Source organism: Pomacea canaliculata, linkage group LG4, assembly GCF_003073045.1.
Source record: "Pomacea canaliculata isolate SZHN2017 linkage group LG4, ASM307304v1, whole genome shotgun sequence".
NCBI lineage: Eukaryota > Metazoa > Mollusca > Gastropoda > Architaenioglossa > Ampullariidae > Pomacea > Pomacea canaliculata.
Window position 1 is genome coordinate 22,327,544 of NC_037593.1, and position 25,150 is coordinate 22,352,693.

Here is a 25,150-nt window from a genome sequence, read left to right on the forward strand (position 1 = left end):
CGCGTGCTTTCAACACACGACAAAGTAAACGATTGCCTGAGGCTGCCCAAATCTTATTCATTTCGTTGTCGAGTGGCTCAGGATTTACAGACTTAAACACAAATATGCTTTAATAAAACAACTCGCCTCATCTCCTTGTTTTAAAGGCGATAAACATCTAATGCTAAACACAATGTTTACATCCGGGTCACTTCCCGATCAGTCTCAGCTTAGTCCAATATCTCACAAAGTATAAAGGTTACACTCCTCGCACTCTCTTCTAGGAACGAGGTTCCAGTTCCATGTTCTATCGTATGACCGCACTAGCAATCGTTGAGTACGTTACTCACAGTTCATCGTCTCTCCTAGGGTTGTCGCTGTCCACATGTCCAGCCAACTAGAACTCCACTAACATACACACACATACACAGTATCGCAGTTTGTACATTTAAAGACCTAGTCGACTGGTGACACATATACCGCTAAAAAGACTCATTTCATATCATTTATTAATGTGTCGAACATAAAATCAAAGGAGAAACACGAATCTCGAGAAATTAAATAAAAACTGTTTTCTGTTTAAATCTCCATTGGGGCCGAGGCCGTGTGTGACGTCAGTACCGGTGGAATCATGGCTGATACGAGTTACCCAGAAAATACTGCAAGCGAAGATATGGAAACTGTTGTGTTGTTATTGAATGCACAAGAAAACACAGTGAAAGAATAAGCCTTCGTACCTTCCCAAAGGATTCACCGCTGAGAAGACAATGGATAAACTGATAACTGTAAATGTAAACAGCGTTCCTGAAAATATATCTCTGCTTTTCCATTGTTGAATTCAAGTTTGTGCCGGCGAAAGTCTTTTTTTCTAATTTTATTTACACCAACGACCGAATGAGCAGCTATGCCCTTATAAACGTGCAAATCAAACTCAGTGATAAATTTTCAAATGAGGCTTTTTTGACAGTACTTAAGCAAACGGACAAACAAATTATAATGTCCACCTGCAGATTGCGAAATTTTGACAAACATCAACCATGGATATTGTATTGTGAAGTCGTTTTTCGCCGTCTGCTGCCCATGAAAGAAGGGGCTTGCATTGAAAAGCTCGAATTAGAAGAGCAGAAACACTATAGGGCCATATAGGGTATCTCCTTCAGCCATCCCCATTGGGTCCGTTCTGCAGGGATCCCAAGGCTGTTCTTACATTACTCATCTTCAGTTTGTAACATCAGCTTGTCTTCATTTCAGTCTGTGGATAGAACTGTGTGCTTTGTAAATGTAGACTACCTAGTTGTGTGCCATAGTTTTTTTTAAATATTATTTCAAACATTTGCAGAAAATTTGTTTGCGTCTAAGATTCGTTGTTTTTAATCAGTGTTGTGCACCTACTTTATAATTACTGCAAGGTAAGAAAGTACAAAATGTAGTAAGTCATGATTTCGATCTTTGATACCTGTCATGATATGTATTTGTATTGCAATACCCAGTGTTGTAATGTGAACGCACGACGATCTTGCTGTTGACTTGCAGCTACACGAAAAGAATGAGCAGTGCTTCAGGCAGCTGAGCTTCAGTAGCTGTTGACTCGTGTCGGTCGCTATGGTAGACTAACAGACATTCGCTGCTTACAGCCATTACTGCTCGCTCTTGGCACACTTGCACGCTGCCTACCACGCGACCTGTTCATGGCGAACAAAGCGAGTAAAGGCGGTTTGTGTATCTATCAATAGTCGCCATGCTTTCCCAGGCAGCACCGACACTCCAGACATGCGCGCTCTCAGCCTGACCTATTTCGTACTCTTGAGGAAACAATCGATAAAAAAAGAAGGAAAAAAACCCACTTTGCACAAGGATTTCTACAGGCGTGTGGCAGCCGCAGCCCCAGCTCCACGATATTTGTTTGCTTTACATTCCACGTCGACGCGAGGAAGCTGCATGGCATCCGTGAATCGAAGGTCTGTCATTTACTTTTCGTCCTGCAGGCAGGTCCAGTCGCTCGATACATCCTACTGATAATACGTGACTGCATATTTTATACATGTAGCCAATGGTCGTCAGCAGCAATGAATCCAGGTCACAGGCGCGTACTGATTATGTAGGTCAGTGTAACTCCAAGCTGGAGAAAGGTGTTAATACATGAGTCCAACATCGGTTGAGTACAACCTGCTGTTTCGGATGCTTGTCTGTCTTTCGGAGTATCACGGCTTCGCCAGGTAAGTGATGCTCTCACGTCGTTAATTAACGTTTCTGGGGAAATATCTTGTAACTGAAAGCACCGAGTCATTTTTTTTTTTCTTAAAGCCGCTGTTGCCCTTTGAGGGAATGGGAGGTAATCTGTGCAGGTAAGTGGGTGAGTGTGTGCAAGCTGTCAAACCTTGTGTTGCTCGCTAGTGTGTAGGGAAACGATCACTACATGAACACTGAGAGCTACATTATGTCATATATTCTGGTATATAGTCTGGTTGATATTTTGTGCCTTTCAAAAGTCAGGAATCTCTGAGGGCCGCACCTCTACCCACAGCAGTAGGCCCAGTTTACCACTCTACATACCGCCTCCACGTACTTGACCTTGTTTTAAGTGCTTGGATTAAGTGCTTCGAGTAACTAGTCCTTCTTTACTACACTTTAATAGAAAAAGTTACTAAACTTTTCTTCTTTTTTTTTTCTTAATTCTTATTTTCTGCTTCAATATGTTTATATTTCAGGACGCGACTATCACTGCGAAAGTTACAGGATAAACATTTGTTCCTCGGGACTAGGTTTTTTTAAGTGCGAGCGTTCTTGTTGACGGAGCAGTTTGGCGTAACCCTCGACTGGCCTCACAATACTTGATGTGTCCGGATGTGGATGGCTGAAAGTCGAGCGGAAGACTCAAACTCAGAGTTAACTCAGCAGCCTGCTGACAGTGTTACAGACTGCAGTGTGACGCAGTGTGTCTCAGCTACACAGTCAATCAATGTAGCTGTGTAGCTGTGCCAGCCGCAAACACACCATGCACCTTGCTGTCTGTGGCAATATTACACTTCAGTTTGTCTACTCGATGACACGTGATCAACTACTTTGATCAGTCTCGTTTCTCATCACCACCCTTGCTGCCCCATCACTTGTCGCACGCAGGAGATCAATGTTTCCGACTGTTGCACTCGTTAGGTGGCGTGTAGCGCGTGTTGCGTGTGACGAAACACACTGACCTACCTTCTGACACAAAAGAGCAAGAAAAACAAGACCTTTAGAGGTTAAGGTCGCTGCCTACTAGGCCGTGGACGTAGCAAAAAAAAAAAAAAAGTGCAAAGTCCCTGCCATGTCAACCTTAACTGACAGTTACAGGCGACGAGTGTAAGCCACAAATGACTAACACACATTTATGAAGCATGTCATTGCTTGTCTTACTTGCTGAACTTAAAGGGATGGTAAAGGCAAAATAAATTGTTTAGAATCTCGTAAAGAGTAGGAGCAGTTTGAATGTCGTCTATTTTCGTGTCTGTTCATGTGGAAAAAGTTGAATGGTTTATAGGATGTTGTGTTTAATAAGAGAAATGACACGGACTCTTTCGTTTGCTTCAATGAAGTCCCCGTTCCTCCGAGGACGTCACCTCGATCCCAGTGTGAGCTGATGCAATGATATGATTGGACATTGCTCATAGCCATCTTGATTGTTATCACTAATATATATCACTAATCCAACTAACCACACACCACCGATCACTTGAGTTCAAATCCTAACAATGACCGACATTTCCTCGCTGACGTCACACAGCCCGTGGCAGCCTTATCACCGCCGTCACAGCCTTGACTATACCTTTAAGGCGAAATTAGTTTCTTATCTGGATCAATGTGTACAGTACATATATTCTAATAAGGTCGTCTTCATTTAATTTATAGCGATATATATCTCCTCTCCAGTTTTAGCTGTTTTGAAATGCTGATGCTTGTGCTGACAACGGGATCGTAAATATTGGAGAGGAACAGACTTCGTCATGAAACTTAATTATTCCTCCCATCGATAAAACATTTCTGCTGAACAGCGAGTTTCAGTTCGCGCCATTATATGTTAATAAACGGAATTTTTGCATTTTAGTTGAACTTATCAACACAATCAGGGACAATGAATACAGCGACACAGGTTAATTAAGAAGAAACGAAGAGAAGTGTGACAAAGTCGCTAAAGGTGGAATATGTTTAAGTTTCGACCTCTGAAGTTGGATGGGGAAGCTCCGTATATTTGGGTTAGTGTGCTTGTATAAGTCGTTCAGACCTGTGAGTGGAAATATCTACATTTCATTTAGTAACGTAATATAAGACTGCAAACATTAGGACAGGTGCTCCACGATTTACATTATTACTGAACATAGAGTTGTTTACACGTGAGTGGTTAGTAAATGAGTAAAATGACATTAAAAGATCAAATTTCTAGTCCCTCACTCCACAGAAAAAATCCTTAGAGTGAGGAATGTTACCTCAACCTTTCTTTAAAAGTAAAGGAAAATAAGAAAGAAAAGAATCTACTGACCAAGGCCAGGGCCCGGGTACAACACCCCCCATGTGTCCTCCCCTCTCGTTAAGTTCCCTGGCAAAAATATTCAAATGACTGATAATCCTCAGACCGTTGTCTAGCTACGAACCGCTCGCATTTAGTGAATTTGTAAAAGGATGGAAGTCGAAAGCTCGTGGCTCACATCCAGTAATTTGTTGAGAGTTTAATGTCAGACTGGCGTGAGAATCATTTGACCAAGAAGGATCCCATATCCTTATTATCATTGCTGGATCTTTCGGATGCGTTTAGTACTCGAGACTATGATATTCTCCAGCTCCTTCTTATTATTGTGTACTTTCTTTGGGACTGTTTTTGTCTTACCTGACTGACCTCACCCAACCCGCACCCGGTCTGCTAAAGTACGGAGTGCCTCGAGGCTGTGTTCTCGGGCCTCTATTGTTTTTACTTTCTATGGGGCGTTTAAATCTTTTCTCAGATCGTCAGAAATCTCGATGTTATCAATGACACGTCACTTCCAACCCAACTTGAACTTCGCAGGATCAGTCACACCCAACCCTTCCTCTCGGTTTCCGTAACCACAAAGCTCATGTCTGCTTTAGGTTGAGTGGATTAACTCTCGACGATCTCCCTAACTGCTCACGGACCAGCTCACTCACTCACATGAATGCTGCTCGTGTTGAGTGTGGGTGTGAAGGGGCTGAAGGTGGAAGGTACTGTGGGCAACAAGCAGTCCATGCTACACTCCCTTCTCTCCATCCAGTAGCTTCCAGTCGGAGCTCGCATTGATTGAAAAATGGCCACAGTGTGCTTGTGTTGTCTTCACGGCCTCGCCCACCACACACACCTGGTTTATCTATTGACTCCTTACCACCAGACACGCTGTCTTCTCTATTCTTTTTTCGCATCAGACAAGAGAAATGTGGCAGTCGCTCCTCCTTCTCTGGACCCACCGTTTGGAATTATCTGCCTCTTTCTTTCCCAACTGTGTCGAACAGTTCGAAGCTTTCGAGTCCGGTCTAAAGAGACACCATTTTAAAGAGATATCTTTCATAATCAAACTCTTCTGCTCACCCCTCAGTTCTTCATTTTCATCCTTACTCTTTTGCCACAGCGTCTTCCGTTTGCTGACGTGTGTTTTCTGGTTTGTCTGTCGGTTTGTTTGTTGTTTTTCATGAACAGCATTGAGCTCGCCTTCACTCGGGGAAAATACATTTTACATATTTAGTTTTTATCATTATTACAGTCGGAGCTGAGAGATGACTACAAAAACGAGGAAAAAGCTCCTTTGTGAGATACAAAGGTGTCAGTCTCATGACGAGATTCTCTGTATTGGCAATGAAGCAACATTTATCGATGGACTTCTACAGGGAGTTTGTTATAAAGCTGGGATGCTGACAAAAAGTGAGTTGCTGACTGGTAGCATGACACTTCATATCGAACAGTTTCACGTGCATGTTTTCGTACCTGCGACACGCATGCGCACCCACCACGCACGCACGCATGCAGACACACAACTGCCTAGGATTTTATTGGTCTTTTATAATTGATTGACCTGCACGTTTCGCTTCTTACCGAAAGTACTTACTTCTCAAACTCTATCGTTGAAAATATAACGTAAACAAAACTTATCTTAAATATAAAAAAACAATCAAATGTAAACAAACGCTGGAGAGAGAGGTTTTTGCCGTCTCATTACATGTCATCTCAAAACTGCATTAGTGGCAGTCATGTGCCTCGAAGGACTTAATTTGCAGATCATCAGGTAAACGTACGAAAATTTTTTTTTTTTTTTTTAAGCTTATTCAATTAGAAAATTTATTGAAATGGATTTAATGTAAATGTAACGAAAGCCTCCCCCCCCCATGTGCCTTTGATGTAATTATCTAGACAGAGATTTGAAAACGGAAACAAATTCAGAGGAAAATTACAAAATTAAAATGCAAGTCTCTTCCTTAGGTTCCAGTCTATCTGGATATTGACTGCAGGATTAGTGTGAATCGATCATATGAACAATGTGGACAGTACTACAAATGAAGAGCTAAGGCTACAGATGATGTGGAAACAAACCACATAATTTTAAACTCGTGTCCTAAAACTCCAGGTGTTTCTTGAACAAATATAAATGACTCTTGTCGTCTGATGGCGGAATATCACAGGAGGGAAGAAGTTCCAAGTGGATGGTTAATGGGGAAACATGCATTCATCAAAGGTTTTCGTCCTGATTAGATGAGCGGAAACAAGGCGAGTATCTGCAGAAGTAGGAACTTGCCTGCTTGAACTGAAGTGAGTTGGGAGGTCAGGAAGCAGAGTGCAATCAGTTTATATTCTATGCACACCTGTACATCAGGGATGGGGAACGTCCGACCCCCGAAATTATTTGATCCGGCCAGCCAAGGCAACCACAGATTTCAGCTAATCTAGAAGCTTTTCTCATGGCAACAGAAGTGTACATTAAGTGAATAAAATAATTCAAATTTTGAGGGGAAAACAAGGAATGTCCATGACGGGATAGACAGAACACACGAATACATGACAGGATAGACAGGACACACGAATACATGGCAAGGATAAACACATTTGCTTCACTTTGGCTGTGGCGAAAACAGCTTGACCAATTCAAGAAAGCTGATTTTGAAGGAGATAATTTTGTATATCTGGCAAACGATGTTATAAATATCAAAATGGCCTTTGGATGAGAAAGGCTTCCCCACCCCTACTGCACAGGAAACTAGTGGAGAATAAGGAGAAAAAGCATTTGCGTGATCTTGTTTGCATGCTTGGATTATGAAATGTGCTGCGGAGTTGTGTAACTGTCGGAGTTTGATGATGGGATGCGAGTGCATATGTTTACTGAAGTAGGCTTATAAGTTTACTGTAGGCATAATAAATATTACCTGTGTAGGTTTATGTTTGCTTTAGGCAATATGTGTGACTGAGCGTTGTCTGGCCTTATCTTCGGGTTTCCTGTATGTTACTGTGTCTGGGCATGTCCTGACTTGGACAGTTCCACAGGGGATCGAGGTTACTCAGACATTCACGGTGGTGTGGTTAGTAACATCGTACTTGCTACACGGCTACGATGTTAACTCAGTTTATATTACTGTCTACAACTTTTTTACCTTAAGTAGTTTTTTTTTATATCAACCCCCTATATCTTACCGCCCTCGTCTGTCAGTATATACCGCAAATCATTGTAAGAATGTGTAAAAGCACCTGTCAGTAAAGAAAACAGCTAACTTGAACTCACTAAACAGCTGTTTCCTCTAAAAGTTTGTCCTCTGACTAGACAGCTTTCAACTGCAGATTGTATTTCATAAGATCATATTTTGAATAACCTTGGAAAAACTAGCTTGTGTGTGATATGTATGTTTAGATATTATGTCTTCTATACGTAAAACATGGGATTTCTCTTTAAAATATAATTATGCTTTATTCTTGCATGGCTGCTTCAAATATGTTGAGGACAACGTGGCATCACGAATATTCAACGATATTCAGACGGAATTATCATGTTCTCATATATCGTATGGGCTGTTGACTCCATGGAATAAGTGTATCCATGTATACTTGGGATGTAAGTCTTGTGACCTCTGTCTGTAGTTTACTGTTTGGGCCGCTTGCCAGCGCAGTGGCTAACGCGACTGTCACCACGACAGCAAGAATCGAATGTCGTGGTTCGCGTCTCGGCTCCTACGTACCTCTCTCTCTCTGAACGTGACCCGTGTTTACAGGGCTAACCGTCGGGGTTTTCCCCAGGTACTCCGGTTCTCCCATCATTAGAGGCGCGTGTGTGTGTGTGAGAGAGAGAGACTTTATGATGTGAATAATGATGAATGAGTCTGTAAGACACATTTGATGTTTACTGATACGTGTGTGCTCGTGCAACTTCTGCCTTTGTTGGTGTGATGAAGTGCTCTGTAAATGAACATTAATTATTGTTTATTATTGTTAAATAGTGACTGAGAGGCTATCAATAAGATCAGGTTTTAAGATTGGGCATAAAGTATCCACGTACGACTGGCTTTCGATTTGCACTGGCCATGCACCAACCACCGATCGTGTGACTGGAGCGATGGGGACAGACAACTTAAGGTAATTAATTACTTGTGAAGAAATTTGATCCTCGCTTTATTAAATATGGCGAACTTCTGAGGATTGTCTGCTCTCTAATGTGCCTTTAGAATGAGTAGCACCATAAGGTCTTTAAAGGTGTGTGGGGTGATGGGAAATACACAAATGCGACACAAAGTAGGTAGACAAGTATATACACATGGAATCACTGTAACATGTAAAACATATTAAACTATTCACTTGTTACACGAGGTGGACAAACATTTACTGAGTGTTTGCAAACACAACATTCGTGGAGACTTTGCCGAGAGCTGACCTGTGTGCAGAGTGACATGACACGTCACGATCTAGACCTGTGTGCAGAGTGACATGACACATCACGATCTCGACGCACTAGAGGGGAAGTGTTTGTGTAAGTAGGTTAAGGGTGAAAGGGCGAGGGGAGTGTTTCCAAATTTATCTAACTGTTGTCAGGTTACGCTCGCGGCGAGCAGTGGCAGTGTTCCGTACCTACTGTACCCTCACCACCTCCTGCTACCATGTACCAGCACCATGTCTCGCTGCTACTCAGCCAATGGAGTGGCAAGAGATTTGGAGTCAGATTATTTTGCACCCAGCACAGTAGGCATGTGAGTGTGTGGCACAGCCCAGTGCTTTCATGCCGCAATTTATTGTGCCGTTGACCTAGATACAGCCTCAAAAAAGCAGTTGGCGGAAGATGTAGGTTGCGAAATGGGCGCAACATTAGCACACTGCTGAGTCCGTCATCTGGCTGCCGGTGTATGTTGATAAAACAGAACTTTGACAGCCATCACCCTTCTCTTGCTCCATCTCTAGTTTAGTTTGCACAGAAGGCGGCTGCCAGACACCAGCTGAGATGTAATGAGGAGGTAAGTGGTTACTTCCATATGGGAATCCCCCTCCCCCAGATGAAGATACACAGGCAGATGAAGAGAAATAATAATATTGCAATAGTAGTACCAGGTGGATGAGAAAAGAGATAAACACATTCACGGGTTATAACTATATATTGAATGCAATCGAAAACTCTATGAAATCACATAATAAATAAATGAATGAAACATGCAGGAAGATTGAGTATAAAGAATTTTTCTCTCGCTGGCCGTATGCTTAAATTTATTGACATCAGTGTCTGTGTTCTGCTCGTTGGAAAACAATTGCAGACATTTTTTCGTGTAGAAAGCACTTTTACCAAACGATGGCGAAGGTTTATTTCCAGCTTTAGAAAATGAATTAGTAAGAACCGCTGCGTGTTGGCTGAAAGTTGGGTTGGGTTTTTTGCTGTCTCATTCATCTGCCACTTTAAAAAAAAATTTGTATTGTTGTGAAATAGGAATAATACATATCATCAGAAAATATCTATGCAAAATATTTACATTTTCTTAGTGGACTGAAAAACTTAAATTATAAAAAAACTGTCTACATTTACTTACATTTCCATTGTAACTTATTTGCTTTATGACTGCAAACTCTAGTGTTCTAAGATACCAGGTGAAAAGAACTTACTAAAAGTGAACTTTACACAAACAGAGAATCGTTGTCATACCTCTTATTAATGATCTGTCAGAAATATCTTCATTATTGTCAACATTGTTTGTGCTGAACCTCTTCAGCAGTCAAAGCTAACTCCATAACGTGCACAGACTTCTTCTTCTTTTTTCCACCTCTCTGAAATACACTAGTATGATGATTGATTCTTTCTCTCTTTTCCGTGCTCTTTTTTGTGCCGAGAGTTTCATCACAGCTAGAGTGCAACTGCAGCAAACATTATATATTGATGGAATCACTGCTAGCAACATTCTGACAATTGAGACTATCGCTTAGTACAGACACACTGGCAGCTTCCAGATGTCCCCACATATGTCTGTGTGAACGCATGTGTCCGTGTGTGTGAACGCATGTGTCTGTGTGAACGCATGTGTGTGTGTGTGAAAATGCATGTGTCTGTGTGTCTGTGTGTCTGTGTGGGAACGCATTGTGTGTGTCTGTGTGTGTGTCTGTTTGTGTGAACGCATGTGTCTCTGTGTGTCTGTGTGTGTGAACGCACTCAACTCGTGGCTATGCATCCAGCGTTGACAATCTGTTCATCGCAGTCTCATCCTATCAGGATTTTATAACACGCACGTGGTGTTAGACAAGAAATTAACAGATTACCAAACATAATATGTCAACAACACATGACATTTAAGAAAATATAATCGACGAGAACTAGTCTAACGTTCTAATGAATGAACGAAACATAGACGCTGATATAAAATGCTAATTTATACCTCTCCGGTGAATATGGAAATATCTCCAAAACTTAAAACCATTTTGTTTAAATTTTAACAATTGTCAGTCCCCAAAATGAAAAGTTTCTGTCAGTCGGTTGTGGTGGATTTCTCAAGACTGCACGGCTTATTGTCTGTATGCATTTATCTTCGTGCATACATGAGTGAGTAAAGGAGAGAGAATCCTCGAAAGTCTTGAAGAACTGAATATGTGCATGGTGGGTAAGAAAAAAAAAAACCCTAAAGAATACCTTACTGAGCATCCTCGAATAATATTGTCTCTAAGGCATCTGTTTTCTTTAGCAAAGGCAAATCAGCAACTGCAATCATTAAAAAGACAGCCAAAAGCCAACTAATTAAATAAATGTATGTTTTAGTTTTCAAAGTCGAGAGTTTTGTTTAATACGAAAAATATACTTCTGCACTTCATATACTAAATATTTAACTATCTGCACCACAAAAGTGTTCCGTCGAGCAACAATGTTCTGCATATAATATGTGCACCTAAAGATTTCCTCCAAAATATTTACTTATCCCAGTTTGACTAATATGAATACGCAATTATCGTTATTGGATGTTACATAATATTTGTACAAATGTGTCCACTTGATGGCATTACACTGGCAAGATGCTGTACGTAAAATGTTTTCCATTATCCATTTAGTCTTTGGTAATACACAGTGTTGTCCATAGGAATAGGAATCCATGGGTCTGGGACAGCACACATTTGTATTCCCATGGTAGTCACCAAGATTTAAATCTTTCCTCTGAATCATCTATTGTATGTGAAGTAGCAGGAATTATAGAACAAAAGCGAAAAGTGGTTTTCAGTGTTGTCCATAGGATTGTTAATACCATGGGAATCTCATTGGGATGGGACAGGCATAAATTGCCATGGGACGGATGGGACGGGATAGAAAAATATGTCCCATCTGGTAATACACACACACCTTAGCATTTGTCGCATGTCAAAACATTGAGATGAAGCTTCGATAAATCGAAATCACGATGTAAGTGTAGGTGCCATCCCGTATTCCTAGTTCTTACCTACTTTATACATGTGTGATGGCTGACGTTTAGGTTACTGCATACTTTAGCTCAGGAGAGCAGAAGCATTTAAAAAATATTAATTTTGTTGGGTGGGTAAGAGGCATGTCTGCAATCCTTTTCAATCCTTTTCATATCAGTTCAAACCATACCAAACCTTGCCAGCTCCTGTTCAACGATGTAAAACTATGTCAAGCCATGGTAACCATATTTTAACATGCCTTCGAGTTGTGTTTGACAGTAGGGAAATGAAAGTAAAGGAAATCCGCTGTTGTTGGTTTTTTTATGTTTTATTTTTGCATGGCTTTGACAGTTTTGTTGCTTTTAAACAAATTTACCGTTCTTTAATCTTCAACCCCTTTAAAACAGACACGATCTATTGTCTTTTTTATTATCTTTGTTTACACAACGCATGGATACAACCGGTAGGTTATCCATCCGTTCGATGGCAAACATTAATTTTGCTTTATTTTCGAGAGAGAAATTTGTGGTTTGAGAGAAATTCATTTATAGTAAATCTGAATTTTTTAAAACGTTATATGCTTCAAACATACGCACGGTTGTTTTAGGATAATGCATGTAGTCACGTGTTTCTGTGCGTCTGTGTTTCCCGTAGTGAAAGGTCGGCATGATGGCGAGTTGTCCACAGGAGAAGCAGACATGTTCTTGTATTTCGATGTAGGCTGTTAGTGGCCTGCACCTTGCCTGTAGGTCTATGCTAGGTCTGTGCACACAAGCGTACTGTACCAGCTTGCCTCTCCAAATATCGGCCTCCAGCCGCCCACTCCGCTCCTTGCCTCTTGATGCCAGCCTGAGTCACTGACGTCAGCGAGGGAGCGAGCGAGAGAGGGAGGCCATGAGTTTTTGCGGTCCACGTGTCAGCAAATTGTCGTGTAGATGTAGAAGCTCCATTGATTTCAAAGATCTCCAGGCACGTGGCAGGTGAAGCAAAGGCGGACAGCAAAAGGAGGAGGCTGTGCCTAGTCGTGTACATGGCAGTCAGTGTGGGCCCACTGGGTAGGGGAGGACGTCCCCCTTGGCCGTCCCCACCCATGCCCCGCCCGCCTGTCATGTCGCGGCGAAGCCGTCTCCGCCGCCAGACAAGAGCAGGAGATGGCGCTCTGCTGCTGCCGCAGCTTCTCGTGTGTTTGCATGGCGCCTGCTTTGTCAGGCTAGTGCTGGTGGCTACCATCCGATGCTTGTGAGGTTGACCCTTTTCACTCGCTGCTCGCACCGACTGCCGGATGGCGACGGCTACCTTTGAGACAAAAATTGTGGCCGATGCACCACTGCGTGCAGTGACATGCCCCTTTGGAGTAAGGGCCGCCGTTTCAGCACCTGTCCGCCACTTAGCATCCTCGCCCGCCTGCCTGGTGCACACGGTGGCTGCAAAACAGGGCTCCCCAGCCCACCATACCTGCAGCTCTCCCTTTAGGCAGCGGGCTTTTGCAACAGGTAGGTAGCCAATAACAGTGAATTTTTCACAGATACAAACGTTCGTTTAACACACGCGCAGACATACTCATTTCTTTTTCTCTCTCTCTTCTCTCTCATTCTCTCAGGCACTAACCGCTCAACGCTCGCTCTTATAACTGTCTGATAGCTGAAGAAATCAGTAGCATTTTGATGTTAAAGTTGTTGCTGGCATAATAATATGGGTGCATGCATTTGTGGACTGTAGCGATGTATGTAGCCGTGTAGTAGGAGCATGAGTTCTGGTGTATCTGCTCCAGCGCCAGGAAGCAACGTGTGTGGAAGTCGCGATCGTGTGGTCGATACGTCGGCAAACTGCAATTATTTTAGTGATTTAGGTTACACGAATGCCGCGAAAAAAGCCTCCACGAAAGTCACATAACCGAGAGTCACATAACCACAGAGTGCGTATGTGTTGCAGTTTCTTCTAATCCCGAGAAAGTTTCTGAATGATTTATCTATGTATATGTAATATAAAACACATGACCCTACCAGCATTCATCTGTAGGTTTAGGTTTAAATTAGGTGGTAAAAACAAAGAATTTGTTTAAAGGCATTCAGATGCACGACTTTTGTTTAAACTAAACAGTTTGTTTTGAGAGATGTAGCGCAAATCGGTAACAGTTAGTGGATACTACATTGTGATCAGACTGGAGTGATACAAGAGCGAGGTGAACGATGAATTGTCAGAATGGAACATTATCGATGCACGATGTGTTCTTAGTCCATAGATGAGAAGGCAATGCAATCGGTAGCAAATCTGCAAACAGAAATCGATGTTAGCTTCATTCAATCGATGCCCTCCTCCCCCAAAAAATTACAAACCTAAATCTTGAAATGGTTTTGAATGCCATCAGAAAGTGGCCAACACTAATCGGAAGCAGCCGCACCACGCGGTCAAAGCAAAATAATTAGAGAAGGAAGTGTGTCTCTCAAACACAAGCATGTTTCCCAGGCCTGTAACATAATCACAAGTTTGAAACAGGTTTATTAAATCACTGTGTGCTGATCCTTTTCCTGCTGACATCTTTCACGAGTGTCAAGATCGGTTGATTAGTACAAGAGTCGCTCAACGCTTTGTTTAATGCGGAATACATTCTGTACTTTGAAACTTCCTGACATCAATCCTGTTTAAACATTTCCCTTTATACCCAATGATCTCAAGAATGACCATCCTGTTTGTAAAGTACAGGAACAAAACCTGCTCTCCATACAAGATTGAAAGTTATTTGAACCTTTGCAGTCGTTCAGTTGTGAGTCGAGGGAAGACAACCAAGCAGTGCGCTCCACGGAGCAGAAGGTCGCTGGTTCAAAGCTGGCACCTGGTCACCGAGCACTTGCTCCTCCCTCACAGCTTTTAGTGTGTGGGACACATAAATGTCACCTTTCGGTATTGTATTAGTCGACTAAAACCACTCTAAATATGTAAAGTCGATAAGTGTCTTCTGGAGACCTGGTCGTTTTCACTTTGGTCTTTGCTGGACGTGACAATAGCCTCTGATACATTGGGGTACAGTATTTTCTTTAGAGCTGTCACCTTTGACCTCTTCGGTATATTCTATAACTCTATTCAGTCTGTTAACGTGAAGTGTTTCCCGTCCAGTAATAATAATGTGTGCGAATTTATAAAGGGCTATATTTTAGCCAAAGGCGGACTCATTGCGCTGAACAAGATCACAAAATGGTAACACACGTCAACAAATAAAATGGTAACAAAGCAATTTGTGTGAATGTGGTGCGTTAGTGTTTTGTTCTTGCTATTACTTAAGCATAAAACATGAAACGTATAGACTATAGACTATAGACTTGATTCGGGTTCATGAGTATAATCTTTTGCTCATATATGTATATATAAATAAAACTTGCATTAATCAATCGTTAATCTTACTCGGCATTCTACTTTAGGCGAGGCTACTTCGTACTAAAAAGAGTCTATAGTGTAACGACGGTACTCAGTCGGGTACCATTCCGAGTACCATCTGGGTACTGCTGTGAAAACTACTCTTTGATTACGTGAAAGGTAGAGGTAGTCCAGTAACTGCGGTTTGGACATGAACAGAGGTGTTCGAACCTTCACTTATTTAAAGACCAGCCTTTGTGATGGTGGTATCCATGTCTTATCGCTGACTGCGTCACACGGGTATCGAACCGCCTGTGTGCGCAGCTCCGGGCTCAGACGCCGTTGTTGTGACCACCAGGTTGTCCTCTCGATGTTCTACCCTCCATGTGTTCCCAAGTGTGAGGTGCTTGTGAGTAGGTTTCGGTTGTAGGCTGCAGTACCGATGTTGTGACACTGTTGGAGTATTGTACCTCACCGAGATAGTATTTATGTTGGCTGCTGGGATGTTGACAGATTTGCCGCAAGCGCAAGTGAGCCTCTGTTCGTAAATAAACTAACATCTGTCAACGATGACTAAAACGTGGTCCGAAAGTCCAAAATATTTTTGTTCTAAAACTGTGTGGCATATTCCACACTTTTGGGTATTAAAAAATCGCACACTTTACAGCCACTCGGGACTAAAGACTACAGTGTTGTTACATTTTGCTGGTGCACGAACACGAGTCGGGAGCTGTAAAACAATGGTAGTGAGAGGAATGTGATGGACGCCTGATTCTAACTCATCAAAATTTAAGGTGATCTAACTAGTAATAATGCATGACAATATGCACGTAAATGTTTATATACATGTATGCAAAACATTCGTACATAGTAAATTTAAAAAATGTTTTTACTGAGTCAGTCTGCTTTCCATAAAACCACATAGGGAAGTACACACTGATAGGCCTAGGTAAGTGAATGTGGGGAAGAACTATCAACTATCAATCATTTTACTTTATAATTATGTGCCTGTGCACTGAGTTACATTTCTGTCGGTTTTTTAATGAGGCAATATTTAAATTGCTTCATTTTTAAAGACCCTTTTCTTTTTTAAATTCCTTCCTTCGTATTATTTCTTCCTTCTGTCTTTCTATTGCAAGCTCTTTGGCAAACAGATTAAAATATAGCAGAAGTACAGAAGTATCAATGTTTATAAAATGCTAACAGCTGAGACATTTCATAGACTTCATACACTACTTTTCCATACACAATGCATAAAAATCTCTAACCTTTATGCTCCTTTTTCACATAACTTAATATTGAAATATTACTGTAGAATTCCATTCCTCTTTATATCCAGCAAACGAAATGAAGTCCACGTTTCTCGTAACTAGAATATCTGAAATATTTATAGCATTTGCTGAGGCTTCCTTTCCACTAAAGGCAATTAATACACAAGGACCGACATTGAACTTTGTTTAAAATACAAATACTACAAACCTTTTCTTGCTGTTTCGTTAGTCTGGGTATATCTACAAATATACAGGAGTAATGACTATTTTGAACATTTTCACTTTTTATTTCAAGCTATTTTAAAACTGTAGTAGTCTTAGAATTTTGCACTCTTTGCCACTTAGGTGAGAACTAGATAAAAAAGACACAAATCTGATTATTCTCTCAAAGAATCTCAACCTCACTGGCTCTCAGAATAAGTGATTGTTGTCCAATAAATTTATTTTGGGAAATTGATTTTATTCACCGATGCTAATTCTTGTCAAAATGTCGAGGGGTTGGCGTGACTATCCGCGTTAGTCAGGTGTATCTGTGCCTCGGCGATGTCACTCCGTGCAGCAGCATTGTCTGTCAGTATTTTGACATTGATGATGCTTACTGGCAGCTCAGCCCTCGGGCCTCATTAGAATGCTTATATTAACAAAATCCATGAAACAAAACCAAATGGGTCTTGTGCAGTATCTAGAACGTTAATCACATGGATTTAGCCAGTTTAATAAATGAATCAACTTGTTTGCAGTAATGGAGGACGCTGCTTCAGCAGGAGAGAGAAGCACATACACACCTGTTAAGCTGCCGCCCTCCGCCGCATGTCCTCGTCCTCATCGCTGCGACATCTGTCAACGGTCCTTTCGTGAGCTGGCCACACTGCGCAAACACGAGCAACTGCATCGTGCTGACCGCCCCTACGTCTGTCAGACCTGCGGCAAGTCCTTCCTGTGGTCATCCAACCTTAAGGTAACTTTCTCATCCAAGCTGCTCACCTGCACTCGACACTGTGTGTAGACATATTTTCATGTTCGACATGGTGCAGCATGCACATCTTTGATTTGCCTGTTACAGTCTTTAAGCGGTTTTCGTTTTATCAGGTCTGAAGTTTATAGTCAGCTTAATTTATTAGTTGTTAGGGAAGAATTTATGTCGATCTAAAAAGTAACACTAAAGACCATTAACGTTAAGGAAAGAACTCATCTAGAATGCAATGAATTTACAGAAAAAAATCACTACTGACAGCAGTGCTATACTTTGTTGATGTATTCCTACTGACAGTACTTCCATATTTTGTTTTAACGGTTATCATTGACAATACGCAGTGAAGTAACGGGAAATTATAGTTTGAGCATCAACGATGTTTTGAAAATCACACATGATGACTTTAAGTGAAGTATATGTCCATACCATAAACAAACAACGGATAAATTAAGATAATGTTAACTATTGAATTTTGAAAAATATAAACAGCAACATTTAATCACAAAAACTGGGTTAGTTCAATAATTTTTAAAAAATAATATCAAACTGGTTAGTCTTTTCGTCTCCGGAGTTATAGTCATAACAACCGAGTCTAGCAGATAAAATAATTCTGTTTTACCAATAAAACCTTAACCTACATGAATGGAGAGATGTTTCGGAGACCTATTTGACTGTTTAGTTGGTTTCGGAGGTTTCCACTGCAATACGTGGCAGCAACGTATTTTAATGTTGTCGATAAAAACAATAGTTCATATAATGTTTTATTTCACACTTTGTGCTTTATTGATATATATGGCTTTTGACCAGTATTTTGTGTCATGGGTGGAGATAAATACCACCACCCACCCACCCACACACACAAACACGAAATTTAGATTGATTCCTGTAACTACAGACTCGTCTGTAAAAAGCTATCGGTTCATACACGCACACAACGAATTTTTCAACGAGAGCCGTTACACAAACTTTTATTTAAAAGAACTGTGTGTCCCATTTTCAGTTTGCCCCAAGTGAAAAGAAACAACAGACAGGAGTTTTTAGGATTCAGTGTGATTTAAAAAACAGAAAATTAGCAAATAAAAGTTTTCGAAATATAAATTTGCAAAACACTATGCAGTTGATGACAGACTGAAACGAACTGTTTGTCCAGATATCGTTATTTTCTGGTGACACACGCGGTCTTTGCAATATTTGTGAGCTCGTGTGGACTGACCACAAGTGCTTTTCTTAGATAATCTTTGTAACTGTGACTTCATCAAGTAACACGGATAAGAACTCAGTCTCGCCAGTTGGGAAACAGGTGAGATCAGTGAGAAAAACGAGAATAAGGAAACCAGGCTAGTAGCAAAAAAATTAAAAAAAAAAAAGAAGCATGTGACCATGCTGGTCACTAGGGCAACGCAGAATGTATGAGGTACACGTGTTGTCTGCTGGTTACAGGTTCATGAGCGCGTGCATACTGGCGAGAGACCGTACAAGTGCAAGATCTGTCATCGGTGTTTCACTCAGTCCAACGACCTCCGGCGCCACGAGAGGAACGTGCACATGCGCGGTAAGATTTACGGCTATAAGCACGGGCCTGTGGGCGCTGGGCGTGGTGTGCCGGCCTCCGGGGTGGGCTCGCACGTCAACTTAGCCGCTTACCAGGCCTTTGCCATGCAGCAGCGAGCTTTGCTGCAGCAAGCCTTAACTTACGAGAGCTACCTCCATACCGCATCTGTCTCCCAAGCGCAGATGTTTTCCCAACCTCCGCCAGCCCCTCTCGTGCCGACAAAGACCTCGGAGGGTGTGCCCATGTGCTTGCCAGGCAGCACGAGCACCTGCAGCGTGACGTCAGCTGTACCCGAGCGTCGTGACATACGAAGGTCACCCATAAAACTGGAACAGGTCACGCCACCCTCCACCCCGGGTGACTCGGAAGGTGGACATGGAGATAAGCGCGCTGTGACGGCCACCCCTTCTCACGTCTCAGACAGTGTGCACAGCCCCGCCGGCTCCCGCTACCCCGCCATGTCCGGCCCAACACCCATGGCCGCTCACTCGCCTCTCCACTCTCCTCCGGCACTCATCTCTGTTGGGGGCCAATACCAGAGGAAGGAAAACCACGCCCCTGTGCACCAGTCTCCACACCACTCGCCACATCACATGTCGCCTCACGCACCCTCCGGTCCTCTTCCATCATTCAGTAGCTTTAGACAGCTACCTCGAAGCTCCTCAGAGTATGAGACAGAGCAAGGACACACTCCAAACTCGATAAGCATGATGGAAAATATGAGAGGAGTCGACGGCGAGGACGAGAGAGACAAGTACCCATGTGACAGCGTCATGGATCTCAGCATCAACAAGACCCCGGAGTCCAGCTTGGACAAGCTGCGCAGGGACCGCAATATGCCGACACCCAAGACCCCCAGCAGCGAATCAGAATGCGAGGGTAAGCGAGATGTGACTACTACATCAGCCACACCTGTAGCAGATAACGGCATCCACCACTGCCAACACTGCAACATCTTCTTCTACGACTACACCATGTACCATCTGCACGAAAGCCTGCACTTGCCCTACGCTGATTATCCCTTCCGATGCCCATCTTGTGGGAAGCACTGCCAAGACCGCATCGAGTTTATGTTCCACACGGTGTGGCATGTCAAGTACCCGCACACCATCCCCAACTATCAACCTTTCAAGGAGAGCTTTATCTCATAAATCGTTTACTCTCTGTCAGCCGCCGCGTGTCCGTCAGGTGAGTTTACTGACATTCATGTACACACAGCCAGATATGACATGGTTTCCCTCTCTGTAAAGCCTACCTGTCTTTCTACCTGCTTGCCTGTCATGTTTAAACCTGTGGCATATTCAAATGTTCTTATCTCTCTATCACAAAGTCACAAATCAAAGTCAGTACATGGATGGGAGGCTGTTGTGTGTGTCTATGTGCGCACGTGTGTTTGTGTATCTGTTCGTGCACGCACGCAGGGAGGGGAGAGAGTAGACTGTGTGTTTGCGGTGGAGGGGTAGTCATGTGTGGGTGGGTGGCAAGCGAGGTCATAAACCTCACTAACCTTTACAGAAATATTCAAATGATCAATTGGCTTTTGCAGGGCCATCAGTGGCTGTGAAGTGCTGTCTGCACCGTTTTGCTGGCGTCCGTATCTACCTCAGTGTATAACGGGTGACATTTTCCTACCTGTAGCTTCTGCAGCTATTCTGTCCTACCAGGTGCTGCTGTCAAAGCTGCCTGTCTTACTGGGACTACACTAGTCGTAGCTACCTACACTAGTGGCCCCAAAAAGTTGTGTCCTTTTACGTGTCTTCTGTTGACATTTTATCTAGAGTATACCTCTTTAAGACAGACACGGGTCGTTTAACGGAGAGAGGCGGATGCTTTGTGTGTCTAAGTTGCGAAACTAATGTTACACATCATAAAAGTCCTCACATTTTTGCATAAAAGGATGATTGTTTTGCTCAGTTAGTATACAAGAAATTTTGTCATGTTTGCGTGTTTAGATGAAGAGTGCAAATTCAGACTTACGGTAAACATAATATCTGTTTCTTTCTTGTTTTTTTTTTATTTGTAAGGTTCTCTTTTTGAAGGCGCGTACACACATGCACTCGCATGTACACACGGTCAATCCCATTTTAACAATAAAATAGATAGAACTGGGATATTTCTGATGACTTGCGCCGTTCAAATTCCATTTAAATATAGTATTTAGGATTTCTGGGAAATGTTTCTAAAATTTCGTCCGGTTAAAAGGAATTTGAAAAGTAAAACATACCGATGGGCTGTTAGATTAAAAAATAATGCTCATCATTTTTGTAAACAAGTACTGAGGTCAAGGGGATAAAGGTCATCGACATCCGTTTTCACCAAGCATCGGTTGATGTGTTCGTGTTCTACCTGACGCAAATGTCGATGAAACCATTTTTCCCTTCTTGACTTCACTTGCCCATCATATTTTCAGCACACGCTCGCTTGTCATTTAGACAAATACCTATTCGGCCCTTTCTTGAGAACATCTGAGATGCACAAGTTATCTGCCATCGGTAACTGTTTTTTCTGACTTTTAACATGAAGAAAAACTTATTTTTTTACCGAATTATTATGATGTCAGGTTCATAATGTGGAGAGAAAAGCAGTGTTGTTTACTATTTTCAGGGTTTTACAAGCAGTAGTGCATCACAAGCAGTAGTGCATCTCAGTATATACAGACCATACCTACATGTTATGGACATACATAGTACAGCAATGTTGTGAATAGTAATGCTAAAATTATCATTGTATGCAGAAGAGGGAGCTGTTCTGAACATAATAATTTATGTATTGGGTGTTGTTTAGGGTCTAGGCTTTTTTTAAGTGGCACCGAGCCTTTGTTTTGTGTTTACATGGAACACCAGCGGTCTGCATGCAACAGTTCGTCTTTGTCCCTTGCTGAACGTGAGTTTTTTTACGATTGCTTTTCCTCAGTTCACAGACATTCAATTTATATACTTGATCGAATTTTTGTGATATTCTTTTGTTAATATCTCTTATACTGAAAATACCTCAAATTCTTTCATTCTGTATTTTAAGATATATATATAAAGATGTACATTTTTCGAAGTTATTTCTGCACTGGTGCAAGACGCATTCTTACCTCATGTCCAGGTCATACCTTTGTATATACAATTGCTAGTAATGTCTCAACATTTGTGAAACACACTGAGAGAGCGGGTAGCTTCGATAGCCTGGCTTCTCTCTGCTAGTTCATACCTTGCTCACTGTTGTTCGAGCCTGTAGCTACATCACATCTGTAGCATGACTGGTGCCAGACCACTTGGCTTATTTACATTCGCAAAGCACATTGAGAATGAAACCATTTGACATCGTCCCGTTTAAATATTTGAATGTCCTTGGTGTGTAATAGTGTTAGATATAGTGCGGGAGAATCTGATAGTGGTAATTTATTGTGGGATACAGTATGAATTCTGTCTTCGTGCAGAAAAATGCGCTTGTATACAGCACATCATAGAACACTCCTCAGACATACCTATTCCTGTTTACCTCACCTGTATAGACTTCTTTGTGCCTCATTTGTATACGAAAATATAGGTCAAATACCTGACAATAGTCAAAGACATTCGCACAAATAAAATGTGCTAATACAGATAAAATCAAGTTTTTTATCAACAGCTGCTAAGTAATCGAACATCCAGTAACGAATGCTCAGTTTATTGTTTATGGTCTCCGAGAGTCTAACCATTTCTGAAAATGTTCAGTTATTTACTAAGTTTTTGTGACAGTAGTTTACTAACTTGAAAATACTGCTATTCATCGTGTTATCTGTACGAGATGCAAATCAGAAGATAAAGCAGTATATTACAATGGTCCATTGGTAGGTAGCATGCAGTTTATGTAAATATGTGGCACACCTCTGTCCAAAGTGATGCGATGCGCATTTTGTCTCGGAGGACTCATGGATGACCATTACCATCAGGTTCCACACTACTTTCACTTTATGCCTGTTGGTGCGCTTGTTTTATGTGGAAAACTCCCAAAATGTGAGTAGAAAGTCTCTGCGATGGCTTATGTGCACGAGAGAGAGAATTTCTGCGACACAGTTTGTATTCAAGTTGTTACCTAGGCAGCGCGTGTGTTAGACTGAGATACACACCTAGAGCCAGGTGTTAGACCAGCTACACGGCGAGCATCGAACCTGAGACCTTCTGCTACTAATTGGAGCGCACTAGCTTTCTTGTAGTTGTATAGCAGTAGGTCCAGCCTCCATCTTCATCAGAAAGAATACCAGCGAGAATCACTTGATAATTGCGCTCGATGAATGTGGAAACCAAAAGATCAAAATTAATTAAATAGCAGGAAAGATTTACCAATCTATTGCATTCTCAAGCGAGCATCGCTAGGCCAGTTGTGTACTAAAGTATTTTCATGTAATTAAGTAACGTAATGGTCATGAAATTCAATAATGTTGATAAGAATTGTTTCTGCATACAAGATCTTTCATAAATCAGATGGTAGAAGGGAGTTGGTTATTGCTAGGTGTGCTTTAAATCGTGGCATGGCGATCAAATAAGATGACGAGCCTGGGGCTCATCTGTTTCACATCGTCGCTCCATCGCCGTGATCACATCTTTCGTAGTCTGAACGTATCATTGGCGAGGACCATCTGGCTTGCTGTCCTTCAGCAGCCACCTTTGACTTGCTGCGCACCACAAAACGATGAAAGATGAGTCGAGTGACTCACAGAAGGAGTCGACTTCTAAACACCTTTACTCTCATAATAGAGTTGTCGCCTTCATTCGCAGTTCACACCGGAGTGAGATCACGCAGCTGCGGACAATCAAATGCCAAGAGCCAGTAGACGAGTTTTGTTCTCACCGAAACAATCAAGTGGACGCGTTCTTCTATCACCCACGCAGACAGGAAAGAAGAACTCGTCTCCGTATACTTTCCCATTTGATAGCCGTGCCATCCAAGCCTCGCGTTTAGGGTCATCCAGAGAAACCAAAAGACAATAGAAAGTGATGAAGGAGTGCTCCATATTTTCATATACAGCATCTCCAGGCATTGCTAAGTGTGATATGATGTCTTCACCATTAATATTGACACAATTATCTGCATGGGCGACCAAAAACTAACCATAACTAGAGTGCTAAACCTGCTCTAGAGGTCAGAAGTTATCTAAATTACAGTACTGGACCAGTTGTAGAAACCGAGGTTAGCCAAACATGAAGCGCTAAACTAGCTGTGGAGGCGGTCTAAGTTATTCAAAACTAACCAGGTGCAGAGGCGGGGAGGTTAGCCAAACCCAGGGTATTGAACTGGCGACCGTCTGGGGGCCTGCTGTGGCCAGCATGTGAAGACATCGATTTGTTGGGGGGGAGATAGGGAGGGTCGTCTGGTCTGGCTGGATTTTCTCTCAGGTCTCATTGTTCCTGTCACTATTGTATATTTAGTTTGTCTGCATACATCACTTATTTCTTTGTGATGTCTCTAGAATAGTTTAAATCCACGAACAGATAAGTCTATGGATGTGCTGAATACTGAGCTATTCTTGCTAGTGTTAAAGAAGACGGGTTTTAGAAATCAGCAGGAGACTCCATCGTTAATGGTACGATATATCAAAATAAACAAGTGCTATTACTGAAGCAGAATGCATTTTTGACACAACAAATTTTAAAATAACGGCAATCTATTTCACGTTATAAGCTTAAATATTCATTATTGCTTGTTACGTTTGAACCGACAGAGTTGTTGATTCTCGATTCCTGGTATGTACTTCTCTGCAATCGGATTTTATGTCCAAGTACTCCAGGATTTTATACCTGAGTAAATTCTTTTCGCTCTGTTAACAATTTCAAGAGTTGTCTAAGTGTGTGATGGGTACATGGTGTTACAACGTGTTGAGCACGTAGCAGTCAGGGACAACGGAAGCCACCATCTTGCAAATGAGGACAACGTGTGTGGATGCGCATTACTACCGACAAGAGAAAAGACAGATGTGGACTTTCATCAAGAACAACATATCTTGCACTAATAATTGCATGACAACTTTTAACTTTCTACAAAGATTTTTTTGCAAATCATGATCGCCGCTGGCTGTTTGGCGGAGTTCTCAGTTGTGTGTGTCAGTGATGGAGAGATGATAAACAGCATCACGTGGTGGCGCTCTGACATGTTCACTTACCTTTCGAGAAGGAATGATATAGCAA

At 42.0% G+C, this 25,150-nt stretch overlaps 1 protein-coding gene across 4 annotated transcripts; it reads left to right on the forward strand.

Moving 5' to 3' along the window:
• Positions 1 to 1,654: 1,654 nt before the first annotated feature.
• Positions 1,655 to 23,313, forward strand: LOC112562963 (zinc finger protein 628-like). 4 transcript variants are annotated; one of them, XM_025236597.1, is made up of 4 exons: positions 1,655 to 1,937; positions 17,211 to 17,428; positions 18,884 to 20,183; positions 20,542 to 23,313. In XM_025236597.1, the coding sequence occupies exons 2-3, from the start codon at positions 17,213 to 17,215 to the stop codon at positions 20,144 to 20,146; spliced, it is 1,479 nt and encodes a 492-aa protein (XP_025092382.1). In that variant the 5' UTR covers positions 1,655 to 1,937; positions 17,211 to 17,212; the 3' UTR covers positions 20,147 to 20,183; positions 20,542 to 23,313. The 4 variants fall into 4 exon arrangements, with proteins under 4 accessions (XP_025092382.1, XP_025092381.1, XP_025092383.1 ...); XM_025236596.1 differs by lacking the exon at positions 1,655 to 1,937 and adding an exon at positions 2,044 to 2,195; XM_025236598.1 differs by lacking the exon at positions 1,655 to 1,937 and adding an exon at positions 9,187 to 9,438.
• Positions 23,314 to 25,150: the final 1,837 nt, after the last annotated feature.